Raw genomic sequence first — 14,320 nt, 5'->3', positions numbered from 1 at the left:
TCCCATCTCCCTCCCTCCTCCCTCTCTCTTCCTTCTCCCCACTGCCCTTCTTCTCCTGCCCATTCCCCACCCTCCCCATTCCTCCTCCTCCTCGCCCCGCATACCTCTTCCTCACTCCCTCATGTGCCCGCCCTGCCCTTGCACACCCAGCTCATGCCCTCTCCCCCGTTTCTGTGCCTAGCACTGATCACTGCCCTTTTCTGTCCTCTCTCGTGTAGGGGCCTGTCCTGATCCCCAGGCCTTCTCTCTTGCCCCCTGCAGGTTATTGTGTTTTGTTTTTTAAACAAAAATACTAAAAAACTGTGAAAAGTATATCACATCAAGTACAGAGACCACCTCCCAGACCAGGACAGACAGAGCCCCCAGGGCTGTGACCTCTGCGCCCCCAGGGGCCCTAACTCCTGACCTTCCCCAGGGTCCCCACAGGCATTTATCACCCTCCCTGAGGGTTGCTCACCCTACTCTCCCCCTTTCATTCATGGTGGCTGTCTGGGTCACATGGTTCCATCTGCCCGTGGGATGTGTTGTCCTCAGCAGCAATCAGGGATGGGCCACTGGAACTCGAAGGCCACGGTGACCACAGACAGGATGCTGGGAGGAAGCCAGTCCCAGGACAAAACAGGGATCTGTTTGTGCCAGAGACAGGAACTAGACGAGCATTTAGGGATGTGGATTTGGGCAGCAGAGTGGTTAGCATGGCAACACCCGCCCCCCATTCCCGTGCTGAGGAGCCTCCGAAAATGTCCCTGCTTCCTTGAGGCCAGGGTCCCTCAGGTGGTGAGCTGGGGAGGTGGGGGCCTGCCTCTTCTGGGTCCAGTTCAGTTTTACCTGGAGCCAGGTATCCTGTGACAACTGAGAGCTCCCTAGCACCTCAGCAGGCTTTGACTACACAGTGCAGAGCCTGATTTAAACATTCTTTTCTGAATTACCCAAGTCTCTTAACAGTGGGGATGTTTAATTTTTATAATGAGAGAAAAAAAGAAGGCTTACATATTATGCAGTTAGATGTGTTCAGTAGTAGGTTTTTCCTCTTCCCCTGGGAGATAGGGAACAGAGATGTACTGTTTTGTGCTGCCCTCAAGGGCAGAGACTGCCCAGTGGGTAGTACAGTCAGAGGACTTTCTAGAGGGAGCTGGGCTGGTCGTGGCCCCTGCACCCCGTGTCCAGGACCCCCTCAGCAAGTGTGCCTTTGCCCTGCCTGACAGCCATCCCCTCCCCAGGTACGAGATCAAGGACCTGCTCAGCCACGCCTTCTTCGCAGAGGACACAGGTGTGAGGGTGGAGCTGGCTGAGGAGGACCATGGCAGGAAGTCCACCATCGCCCTGCGGCTCTGGGTTGAGGACCCCAAGAAACTGAAGGGCAAGCCCAAGGACAATGGGGCCATAGAATTCACCTTTGACCTGGAGAGGGAGACGCCGGATGACGTGGCGCAGGAAATGGTAATGTGTGCTTGTTCCTTAGCAAATCTGGGTACGTTTCTTGAAAGTGTGTGGTTTCCAAAGATTAGAATGAAGTCAGAAAAGGAGCGTGGTCCTGCAGTGGGTGGGCAGTTCTGGGAACAAGGATCCCTGTTGGTCGAGTGCAGCTGTGAAGGACAACATAGGTCCGAATCACCCTGCTGTACAGATGCAGGACATCACCTTGGAAATGGTGCAGTGAAAGGGTATCGTGGACCGGTGCGGAGAGATCCCTGGGGACTTTAGCATATCAGGAATAGCGCTGTTTTGACCAGATTCTTGCTAACTTTGTGCAGGTGTGGGCCTTTGGGTTTGATCTTTATTTCACTTTGTTTCTGTGGGGCATTGTGGTTTGGAGGACCTGGTGAGAGCAGGAGAATAGAGATGTTTTGTATCACAGAGGGAAAGAAGTATACGTGAGAAATGAGACACTGATTTTTACTGGAAAATCTGAGCAAGAGTAAAAATCTGCATGCTTGTTGCAGGAGAGTAAGTGCTTGGCTGTGCCTGTCATAACCACAAAAATGCATGCCCTTTTTTTCTCTTTTTTAAAATAAATGCGTCACTGAAAATAGCACATCTATCAAAAATGTAGTAAGTCACAAGGGTATGGCCGATGGAGTCTTTACAAGTGGATTCCCTGGACCCCAATAGGTTTTTTTTAATCAATAAAATGTATGTTTAAAAATTGAGGTATAGTTGATTTACAATGTTCAGGTGTACAGCAAAGTGATTCAGTTATGTATATGTGTATATACATGTATGTGTGTGTGTGTGTGTGTGTGTGTGTGTGTGTGTGTGTGTATATGTTCTTTTTTAGGTTCTTTTCTAATATAGGTTATTACAGTATATTGAATATAGTTCCCTGTGCTATACAGTAGGTCCTGTTGTTTATCTATTTTATATATAGTAGTGCATATCTGTTAATCCCAAACTCCTAATTTATCCTCCTCCCAACTCTTTCCTCTTTGGTAACCATAAGTTTGTTTTCTATGTCTGTGAGTCTATTTCTGTTTTGTGAATAAGTTCATTTTTATCATTTTTTAAGATCCCACATATAAGTGATATTGTATGATACTTGTTTTTCTCTGACTTTACTTCACTTAGTATGATAATCTCTAGGTCCAACCAGGTTGCTGCAAATGATATCATTTCATTCTTTTTTATGGCTGAGTAATATTCCTTTATTTTATTTAAGTAATATTCCTTTATATATATACAGTATCACATCTTTTTTATCCATTCATCTGTCAGTGGACATTTAGGTTGTTTCCATGTCTTGGCTGTTGTAAATAGTGCTGCTATGAACATTGGGGTGCATGTATTTTTTCTTTTGAAATAGAGCTTTCGTCTTTTCTGGTTAATGCCTAGAAGTGGGATTGCTGGATCATATGGTAACTCTATTTTTTAAGGAACCTCCATACTGTTCTCCACAGTGGCTGCACCAATTTACATTCCCCCCAACAGTGTAGGAGGGTTCCCTTTTCTCCACACCCTTTCCAACATTTATTATTTGTAGACTTTTTGATGATGGCCATTCTGACAAGTGTGAGGTCATACCTCATTGTAGTTTTGATTTGCATTTCTTTTTTTTTTTTTTTTTTTAAACTGGGAAAATCTGGATAAGGTGTGCCCTTATTTATTTATTTATTTTATTTATTTATTTTTTGGCGGTGTTGGGTCTTCGTTTCTGTGCGAGGGCTTTCTCCAGTTGCGGCGAGTGGGGGCCACTCTTCATCGCGGTGCGCGGGCCTCTCACTGTCGCAGCCTCTCCCGTTGCGGAGCACAGGCTCCAGATGTGCAGGCTCAGTAGTTGTGGCTCACGGGCCCAGTTGCTCCGTGGCATGTGGAATCTTCCCAGACCGGGGCACGAACCCGTGTCCCCTGCATTGGCAGGCGGATTCCTAACCACTGTGCCACCAGGGAAGCCCCTGATTTGCATTTCTCAAATGATTAACCACGTTGGACATCTTTTCATGTACCTGTTGGCCGTCTGTATGTCTTCTTTGGAGAAATATCTACTTAGGTCTTCTGCCCATTTTTTTGATTGGGTTGTTTGTTTTTTGGTATTGAGCTACATGAGCTGTTTGTATATTTGGGAAGTTAATCCGTTTTTGGTTGCATCATTTGCAAATATTTGCTCCCATTCTGTAGGTTGTCTTTTTGTTTTGTTTATAGTTTCCTTCACTGTGCAAAAGCTTTTAAGTTTAATTAGGTTCCATTTGTTTATTTTTGCTTTTATTTCTATTACTTTAGGAGACAAATCCAAAAAAATATTGCTGTGATTTATGTCAAAGAGTGTTCTGCCTATGTTTTCCTCTAGGAGTTTGATAATATCTAGTCTTGCATTGAGGTCTTTAATCCATTTTGAGTTTATTTTTTTATATGGTGTTAGAGAATGTTCTAATTTCATTCTTTTACATGTAGCTGTCCAGTTTTCCCAGCACCAATTATTGAAGAAACTGTCTTTTCTCAAATGTATATACTTGCCTCCTTCGTGGTAGATTAATTGACCATAAGTGTATGGGTCTATTTCTGGTCTTTCTTTCCAGTTCCATTGATCTATGTGTCTGTTTTTGTGCCAGTACCATACTGTTTTGATTACTGTGGCTTTGTAGTATAGTCTGAAGTCAGGGAGCGAGATTCCTCCAGCTCTGTTCTCCTTTCTCAAGATTATTTTGGCTATTCGGGGTCTTTTGTGGTTACATAAAATATTTTAAATTATTTTGTTCTAGTTCTGTGAAAAATGCCACTGTTAATTTGATAGGGAAAGACCCCAGCATGGCCCTGGAAGGTGGGCTACAGGAGGTAGAGGGGAGGCTGCCTGCACAGGCTCCTGTGGGGAGCGTATCTGCGGGGCCAGGCTGTGCTAACTACTGCTCAGTGAGGCTCTGCTGAGGAAATTGAGGAAATTGAGGCTGGCCATGCCATGTAAGGTGTGGGAGCCACGGACCAAGGGGAACTCAGGGGACTGGGCATGTGTCAGGTGAGGGGTCTATGGAACTTGGTTTAGGCGGTTGCAGGAGGTTAGGGCAAGACAGGAGTGGGAGGTGCACGGCCAGTCAGGACCCTGCCTTCCACTGAACAGCAGCCTGTGCCCCTGATGGCGTGTGTGGTAGGTGTGACGCCCTGCTAATGGCACAGAGCCCCTGTCAGGACTCCTTCTCAGCTGCTGGTCACATTCCTGGGCCTAGAAACAGACACCTCTGCTGTAATCGGATTTAACAGTATTGTTTAGCTCCGTGCTTCTGGGAGGATCTTTCTATGACCTTGCATAGTGCGCACTGTTGAATTGCTACATATTTGTTGAGCGTTGCATTAAGATGATTACCAGCTTATCTATTTTAATATAGTAGTTTGTATTTGTTAATCCCATAGTTCTAATTTGTCCCTCCCCCTCCCTTCCCCCTTTGGTAACCTATGTCTGTGAGTCTATTTCTGTTTTGTATATAGATTCATTTGTATTATTTTTTTAGATTCCACATTAAAAAAATTAAAAAAAAAAAAAGAGAATTACCAGCCCATCAGTCCTATAATTCAGGACCTCTGCTTCTCCATACTGCGACACTGTGGTCTCTCCATGCTTTCTGCTGAAGTTTAAAGCACAAACATAAGTAACGATCAAGGTGGTGTGCAGGCTGGTATCCTGTGAGCTGAGGTTCAGGAAGGTGGGTTGCATATGGAGAGTGTCCTGGAGGGACCGCAGGGACTGGGGATACCTGGCTAGCAGCTCCAGGTGTCCCGGTGGCAGGAGGAGCAGAGGGAGGCCTCGGGGGGTTGGCTAGGCCTGCATGGAGATGAGGTGGGTCCCTGGACAGCCTTGAGGGGGTGTGTCTGTCGAGGTGCAGGCACCTCAGGAAGCACAGGTGGCGAGCAGTGTTCTCGTTCCCCCATGAGCATTGCATAGCGATGGCATGAGAATGACAGGGCACACAGTTTCCACATGGTGACATGTCCTGGAGGCACCTGGGACCCAGACAACCGGTGCCGTCTGCATCTCAGCTGGACCAGGTACCTCCTCCAGCTCCAGCTCTGTTCTTGGTTCTGTTCCAGACACTCTTCAGTTATAAGACAGTGGTGCCCAAACGTGGCCTGGGCCCCTTCCCAGGACCTGCCCACCCTCCTGAGAGGACTCATCCCTTCTCTGCCTCAACATAGAAAATACCTTGGCCCCTGGCCGCAGCACAGATGCTGCCCGGCCCCCAGGTCCTTGCGTACACGCCTGTGCCTGTAGCCACGGCCCGGTCCTCACCAAGTCCCTGGCACCTGACTGGACTCATGGGTGGGAGGTGTCTCCAAGAGTTCACAGTGCAGGCCCTGGGCCCGGTGCCTCCCCCTTCCCTCTCCTCTGTCTCCTTTAAAAGTGCCTTTTCATGGGGACCATCCTCTGTGCTGTATGCCATTCTTGCAGAAGAAGGTGCATCACTGTGTTCAGTTAAGGAATAATAAAAAAACAACACATACCCAACACTCTGCTTAAGAAACAGAATGAGCCCAGAGCCCTGGAGTGCCTGTGATGAAAGTGGCCGCATTCACACAGCGGGGTCTTCCACCTGTGTGAGTGCCCCGGTTGTTACTGGCTGCTGCTCCTGAACCCTGGCTAGACCTGGCTCCTGGCTGGTCCTTGCAGGTCAGTGCTGGTCCTGCAGCCATTGGCCAGGGTCTAACTTTCCCTCCACTCCCCTCCCCTTCCCACCCATCTGTAAATACCAGAGCCAACTCTGGGGTCTGGGGCTCTCCTTCTCCCTGGGGTCCTGATGGCAGCTGCCTGGGCCTCTCCTGGGCTGTCCCTGGGGCAGGTGTTAGGACCCCGAGGAAGCCCAAGCTGGGCAGAGTTTCAGAGCTCGCAACTCCCAGGTTGCTCAGCTGGGTGTTCACTTGCTGATAGCTTCAACTCAACACACACACTTCTTCAAAACTTAAAGTAATTTAAACTGGAGATGACTACGAATGAAACACCAGTGTTGGTTATCATAAACAGATGGTAACCTTATAAAGGAAGTGCTTTGAAAGCATAGGGGTGTCACTGCACTGCCAGTTCTAGGACTTGGCGCCTGGTCTGGGCTGCCCTGTTGTTAACACCTGAGATTATTGAGTGTTGAAGATGATGAGGCTGCCTTCCTGAGGCTACCTGGGGGTGGGAGGCAGGCCGATGGGATAGCTTTCTCTTCTCCCTCTACTATCTCCCCCCAGCAGGTCCTGCAGGGAGCGTGGGGAGGGTGCCGGTGGTGGGTGGGGGATGTATTGGGGAGGCCTGTGTGAATGTGGATCAGAACAAAGATGCCCCCAGGGCTCAGAGAAGGGTGGGCTCTTTGGGGACCTGGGCTGGCTTTAATCTGGAAGTGACCCCTCTTGTAGACCCCCAGGGTGGGAGGGGAGGGAATTTGTAGCCTAGCCCAGGGATTCTCGTGTTTGTGGTGCCAGCCCTTCTGCCTACACAGCCTCCAGATAATAGGATGTTCCAGTGTGGCCAAATTCTCTGCTGTTTGGGAAAAAATAGAAGAAACACCTTGGAGAGGATCACTGGGGGGTGACTGTGAAAATGGAGATGGAAGGGAAAATGGGTCATGGGCAGAAAATAGAAATGGCAGGCAAGCGTGTCTGTGGGATGCTTTCTTTCCAGCGGCCTCTGGTCAGGTCAGCCACGTGGGGGTGGCACTGATGGTGGGTGCTGAACCCTGGCTCGGCCTCTTCAGCAAGTCCTGGCCACGTGCCCAGCCCTGCTCACACCTCCCCGTCCTGGGCTGAGCCTGGCGGGGGCCTCAGGGTGGATGTCTGCAGGATTTCAGCACAGTTCATTGTGTCAAATGGAGTTGTCTTCTGAAATGAGTCTTTTGAAATAATCACAAACTTATAGAAAAGATGCAAATGTGGAACAGAACTGTTCAAGGTGACTTCTTTTGGCCAGACCCATGTCTGTTTCCCACAGACAGGGACTTTCCTAACAGCCGCCTCGGCTGTCAGAACTGGGAGAGCAGCCCAGCCCCACCCAGGGTCCAAGTTGTCCAGTGATGCCTTCATGGCAAGAGCGCAGATCAGGGTCGCTCACCACGGTCAGCCCACCGAGGACACTCCCTGAGATCACGTGGTTGAGGGTTTCTGCCAGGGGTCTCCATGTGCAGTTATAATTAATAACTATTTTGTGGGGAGGTACCTTGAAACTACGTAAATATTCCATTTTCACCAGGCTTGCCGTTTATTTATATCTGTGTGCACTCACAGTTTCTCTTTTATTCAGTAGGTTGTATGCTCCATTGGTGAGTTACCTATCGCTGCCAACAAATTACCCCAAACACAGGCCTGTACACACTTATGGTCTTGCGCAGTCTCCAAGTTCAGGCATCCGGGAGTAGCTTAGCAGGTGCTTCTGGCTCAGGGCCCCTCATGAGGTGTAGCCAGGGTGTCTGCCAGGGCTGACTGGGGCCGAGGGTTTGTGTCTGTGCTTGCTCACCTGACTGGTGGCGGGACACTCAGTTCCCAGCCAGGTGGGACATTCAAAGGGCAGCTCATGACATGGCTTCATGGCAGCAGGTGATCCACAGGAGGGAGAGAGACAGAGACACAGAGGGAGAGACAGAGAGATAGAGACAGAGGGAGAGACAGAGAGATAGAGACAGAGACAGAGACAGAGGGAGACACACAGAGAGACAGAGGCTGAGAGATAGACTGAGAGGCAGAGAGACAGAGACTGCATGTATGTGGCCCCCCTTTGTGTAACCTCACGCTGGCAGCAAACCCATCACTTCTGCTACCACAGATCACTTTTATTTCTCCTGTGTTCATTTGTGGACACGTCCTTCGAACCATCATGACATCACTGTTTATTTTGGTGCTCAGAATGCCCCAGATTCAGCCAGTGGGAGGCCCTGGGTGCTAGCTTCCATGTCGTCCTGCATGTCTGTCATTTTCTGAGCATGTCCTTGATTTCAGGCATAGTGAGATGTCCAGCTCCCCTGGCCCTTTCCCTGCAAGCCTGAACCCGCTCTCACAGCGGCCAAGCTCCGGTCGTTGCCCTGGGCCCACTCAGTTCAGAAGCACATGCTACACCATAAATGTACACACTCACATCTACATCTGGCATATTTATGTGTGTTGTACTTTGAAAACCGTGAGTTCACATGATTCCAGCGCCACAAGGTTTGTTCTCGGGTCTTCTCCTGTTTCACATGGGGAATCCCACAGTGACGGTGAGGAGCCTGGCTTCCGCTGTTTTGTGGTTTTGCCATAAATATTCTCAGAGAGCACTCTGATGTTTCCTGGAGATCCTTGATTCATTTACAGATGCTCTCAAATGCTCCATTGGGAGAATTGGGTTCAGAATTTTGCTAGGCATGGGTACACACCCTCCTGGTCTCTTGTTACTAAATGTGCCTCCTTCCCCCAGCCTCTGTGACTTCTCAGAGAATGTCCAAGACAGCACTGAGGACTGGTTGAGGCTACTTGTCCCTGTCCCTGAGCACACAGATGCAGCCAGGACCTCTTTCCCGCCCTCGGCCAGCCTGCGCAAGGGGCTCCATGAAAGCCCTGGGGCCCAGCCAGTGAGGGGCTACTCTGAGTTTTGGCCCTGCCAGAGGCAGATTAGGATCTTCCCTTTCCCCTCACACATCCAGCCCATGGTTACGAGCATCTGCTGTGTTGTCGCTGACCCAGGAGCCGGGTCAGTGTAGGTTTAGATGGTCACTCTCCCTGTGGATCTACAGTCGATGGCGGGAGGATAGTTACTTATGGGATGACGAGAGTGTCCATGAGAGGAAAGAGCTTGGTGATGGGGGTGAGGGACCCGAGGAGGGGACTTTGGGCAGAGACCCCCACAAGCAGGAGGTGGCGGTGCATACGGCAGGGTTGCCTGGTAGTGGGGCATGTGGGTGGGGCTGATCCCAGTAATGACACGGTGATTTCCTTTGCAGATTGAGTCAGGATTTTTCCATGAGAGCGATGTGAAGATTGTGGCCAAGTCCATCCGTGACCGCGTGGCATTGATCCAGTGGCGGCGGAAGAGGATCTGGCCAGCGCTGCAGCCCCAGGAGCAGCGGGACCCCGGCAGCCCTGACAAGGCCAGGGGCCCACCCACACCCCTACAGGTCCAGGTGACCTACCACTCTCAGGCTGGGCCGCCAGAGCTGGAGGAGCCCGAGGCCGACCAGCACCTCCTCACCCCTGCGCTGCCGGCCAGCGCCACCTCCCTGGCCTGTGAGTGCTGCCCTCCCCAGGGCCCCCCTGCCCTGCCGCCCTCCCCTTAGCCCACCCCGTGGGTATGAATGATTGGTGTGGGCAAATATTCTTCCAGGGAGGGCACTGGAAGCATCCCCACATTGCAAAGAGATTTGTTCCCAGAGGGGTTTAAGGCTCCCTGAAGTCCAGCTTCTCAGGACAGGTAGGGGACAAATATCCAGGGAGACCCAGAACCTCCTGTGCCCCCCGAGCCAGCAGGGATGGAGCTTGTTTAGTTCAGCTACTTATCCCATCTGGAGGATATCAGTCCCAGCCTCGCAGGGAACCTGAGGGCTGGACCTCAGCCCTGGAGTCACTGACCAGTGGAGGCGTCTGGGCCACACGCTGTGGTCCTGGGGCTGCCAGTGGCTGCAGCCTCTAGTCATGCCATGGTCTTGGTTGTGACTTTTGCTGCTTGGATTATCTGTCCCCAAGGTTATCTCCCTTCTGGTACTGAACCTTTGAGACGTTTAGTGTGTTTCCCAGAGAGTGTCACCGATGGATTGGTGGGAGTCACTTTGTACCTGGCTTCATCTCAGACCACTGGAATGGAGAATCCTGTGTCTTCTCCATGTCTAAGTGGAAATCCTCAGTATCCTAAAAATTCAGCCGTGAGCTGAGGATGGGGGATGTAGCCTTTTCTGTCTGTTCTGTGAATAAGCATGGAGAGCTGAGCCACCTGCCCAAGCCACTATTTCAGGTTGTTTGTGTGGAAAGACCAAAATAGTCTGTTTAATCTATTTAATAGTTACATTCTTTCTTTATCAGTAAAATAGCTAAACATTCTTCAAAGTAGGCTGTTTGAATTCAAACCATCGGCTGGCTGGCTATCACTTTGAGATAGGTTGCCTACTGTTTACTTCTCTCCTACCTGCTCAAGTTTGCTTTGGAGAATAGAATCGCTACATCATCACTCCATTTTCTGATAAACCGAAAAATTAATTCAAGAGCATAAATTTTTTGTAGGAAAAGGCTTTCCACACCTGACATACCACTACACACTTTGAAAACATAATTTTTGGTTGAACAATTTCTAGGACAGGAATTAAGAAATCTCCTTTTGTTGAACTTTGAAGAGATACAGTCTGTGACCTAGAAAGTGCTCTGCTGTGGTAAGACGTTGTGACACAGGCTCGACCCGCTGCATAGATGTGAATCAACAGATGAGTTTAGGGTGGGCGTTCTGTCTGCAAACAGATCCCCTTCCTGACTGACTAAGAATGAGTGTGCTTCATGTAGTGGCCATACTTCTCAAAAACATTTTTACCTATTTATCGTAATTTCTCTAAAGTAGACTATATTTAGTCACATTGTATAAAATTCAGAAAATCCAAGAGGGTATACAGCAAAAGCCAGTTAATTTTCCTCCCTGCAGGTCACTGATGTTTTACGTCTTTTAACTTTAACTTCCAGAGATAATAACTTCTAGACGTAACCTATACCTGCAGTCTACCACACACACGCTCAACATGCATATGCACACATACATGTGTGCACATAGAACATACCCACACAAGTGCATGTGCACAGGCACATGGGCACACATGCACACACGTGGGCACCCCTGTGTCTCCCTCTAATCTGTAACCCACAGCACCCTGCACATGCTCTTCTGCACCTTGCCGTGGGTCAGAACAGAAAGCCTGTGCTCAGCCATCCCTCTGGCCGCAGTGCCTGGGGCCGGCTGGACCACACTGTGCGTCATAGAGATGAACTAATATAGACTCAAGCAGCACACACGTCACTGGAGGGGATCTGGTCTTAGGTAACAAGATGGGCACACACACACTTTCATATATTGGAAGGTGCAGCAAATATCATATGTTTTGACTCCCCACTATGTTTTCTGTTAGCTGCCCACCAGCTAACCAGATCAGGCTCAAGCTTGGGCCAGCACCAGTGACTGTGAGAACACAATTTGTCAATAGGTTAAAAGTGATTGTTTAAAATAATTTTTATTATACAAATAAACACATTCACTTTAAAAATATAAAATGTCACATATATGGTTAGTATCACTCTACTTGAAATTGGTCTGTATACTCTCTCTCTCTCATGCACTCATCTCTCTGTCTCTGTCTCGTGTGCCCACACTCTGTCTCTCATGTGCACATGCTCTCTGTCTCTGTCTCTCTCTAAGTAGCAATGACTACTAGCCACCTCATCAAAACTCAGAGCCACTTGTTAAATTGGTTTTGCGCAATCAAACCTCACCATTCTTAAGTCTTCCTGGGTCAAAATAAGTTCTGATCAGCTCTTGGGAAAAATTATTTTGTTGCAAAGCCAGCAAGAGTCCTCTTTTACTTTATTTGTTTAAATTACAAATGGACATGATGCCAACACTGAAAGGCGCCCCATAGAAATAGCTTGGTGTTCATAGGTGACAAATCCCAATATTTATGTAGCTTTTGGAATCTGGAGGCAGTAAAACAAAAGTGCCACTTCAAATAGGTTTTTGCTTTTCACTCTTGCCTGGCATGACCATGCAGGCGCCCTGTCTTCCCAGGTGTCTTCCTAGGCTTGGTGAGACCAGCCTGTGGGCCATGGCAGTCCTGTCTGTGCCCCCATGTGCAGGCAGCTCCTTCCACCCAGGCTGGGTTTGATGGGCCAATCTGGGCTGACCTTGGGTGAGGCTGGCCTCTTGCGGGGCTGCCTTGGGCCGTGGAATCTCCGGGTCCCCCTCTTATGGCCTCTCTGTGGGGCAGGGACCTCGTCCGCCCCATTTTCCAACCACGTTACACCTGGGCCTGTGAAGTGAGGGGCTAGATTTGGACCCAGGCCTTCTTACTTCAGGCTCTTTGCTGTGGTGAGTGGAGGTGGTCAGGGTCCTAAGACCTCCCTCCCCCACTATAAAACTCAGGTGGTAATTTTTTCCTCTGCATGACTGTAGCTTTTCCTAACTTGGACATTCCATCTGGTGCCTTTGAAGAGCTGAAAGTGCTCACTTTCAAGGCCAGGTCAGGTGCCAGATGAGGTCCCTATCTGTAAGCCGGTGGAAGTCGTCCTGCCTAGAGGATGGTGCAAGGTACCCACCTGGGATCCATGGTGGCCCATGGTGAGCACCAACAGATGTCAGGCCGTGTGTGGGCAGGCTGGCAGGGCCATTTCTGGGTGGTACAATTACAGCCCCCTGTACCGTTCTTTAGTTGATTGTTTAAAATGACACACATTTATTATGTATGTGATCTGGAAATGTAACCAAGTCTTTGTTTTACAGAAGAAAACACAAGGACAAGCTGTCCCATGTTTGCGTTCCCTGAGACTTGTTGGAATGCTGTGGGGGTGATGTTTGGGGGTGCCCGCTTTGAGCTGTGCTTTTGTCCTCCTTCCCCAGCGGACAGCACGTTTGACAGTGGCCAGGGCTCCACGGTGTATTCGGACTCGCAGAGCAGCCAGCAGAGCGTTGTGCTGGGCTCGCTGGCAGATGGAGTGCAGCCCCCCGCCCAGTGTGTGTGCAGCCCCCCCGTGAGCGTGAGTGACGGGCCTGTCCTGCCACATAGCCTGCCCTCACTGGGGGCCTACCAGCAGCCTGCCGTGGTGAGTCAGCCCACCCCTTCTGGCCAGAGTTCCTGTCCACATGGCCTAGAGTCTGTGATGGTCCATCCAGTCGGTGCTGGCCTGTTGTCAGTTCCCAGCCATGCAAAAGCAGGCCCATGGGAGGTCCATCCTTGCCAGTAACTGCAGGGCTGCAGGCTGGAGCAGCCTATGGTGTACCCTGAAAGACCTGCCAGATGAGAAAATACTGGAAACAGAGCCCAGTGACACCCAGTGCTTGCAAAGCTGTGATAAACCTGGCAAGGTCCCTCCCTGTGACTGACGCTGGGCCTGAAAAGTTACTTCTGACTGTTGCAAAGGTGACAGAAAAGCATCATTTATAGTAATGAAACCTTTGATTTTGTCTCAGTGTCTAGCTTCACTGAGAGAGTGTTAAGTATCTCCTGGCATTTCTCCACCACCACCACATATTATGCAGCCATTAAAAGTTAGAGGTATGGAAACGACCAAATCATGGGAAGCGTTTTCAGTGATGTTTGAAAAGTAGGATTGAAAGGGCCTCATGCTTATGCCTGTGGAATAATTTGTTAGATGAGATTGAAATTGCTAGATGAGGGGGTCACATTTAGCATTTGTTTTTTGATTTTGATTTTTTTTAATGTTAGAGAAAGCAAAACAATTGCTTGCTTCCCAGTCCCAAATGGTCAGTCGCAGAGAAGTTGCCCTTGAGCCAGGCTGTGGAGAGGGGTCCAGAGAGAGATTTAGACGCCCCTCAGGCCCAGAAGTGGTCAGGGCCAGTGCCCCTGCCCGAAGAGCGTCTCCTGCCTCGCGTTACAGCGGCTCCCAACATGCTCTCACATGTGCTCTCACTCCACGCTCTTGTGTGTGCTTTCAATCATGCACTCTCACACTGTGGCTGCCTTTTGGGGCTGCCTGAGTGCCGGGCCCCAGCCTTTCTGGCCACCTCTGTCTCTCTTCCCTCCCCTCCTGACTGCTCAGGCTCAGAAAGTCCCTTTGGAAAAGCAGTTGAAGCGTTTGCCTCTGCTGACTGGAACCCAGTATTCATTTGCAGTTTGCACTTGCAGTTTGACTTGTTTCACAAAATTAAGTGAAATATGATTTTAGAGCAGGAAGAGTTCATTTATGAGAAGGCCAC

At 49.6% G+C, this 14,320-nt stretch overlaps 1 protein-coding gene across 6 annotated transcripts in view; it reads left to right on the top strand.

Moving 5' to 3' along the window:
* Positions 1 to 14,320, top strand: part of WNK2 (WNK lysine deficient protein kinase 2) — a 148,111-nt gene that overhangs the window by 50,167 nt on the left and 83,624 nt on the right. For all 6 annotated transcript variants that reach the window (XM_061200632.1, XM_061200630.1, XM_061200628.1 and 3 more), the window contains exons 7-9: positions 1,221 to 1,440; positions 9,366 to 9,648; positions 13,004 to 13,206. In XM_061200632.1, coding sequence (XP_061056615.1) covers positions 1,221 to 1,440; positions 9,366 to 9,648; positions 13,004 to 13,206 — 706 coding nt within the window. The remainder of the gene's footprint in view (positions 1 to 1,220; positions 1,441 to 9,365; positions 9,649 to 13,003; positions 13,207 to 14,320) is intronic.

Source organism: Eubalaena glacialis, chromosome 9 (genome assembly GCF_028564815.1).
Source record: "Eubalaena glacialis isolate mEubGla1 chromosome 9, mEubGla1.1.hap2.+ XY, whole genome shotgun sequence".
NCBI classification, from domain to species: Eukaryota; Metazoa; Chordata; class Mammalia; order Artiodactyla; family Balaenidae; genus Eubalaena; species Eubalaena glacialis.
Note: the sequence above shows the minus strand (reverse complement) of the source record. Positions and strands in the feature narration are given on the sequence as shown.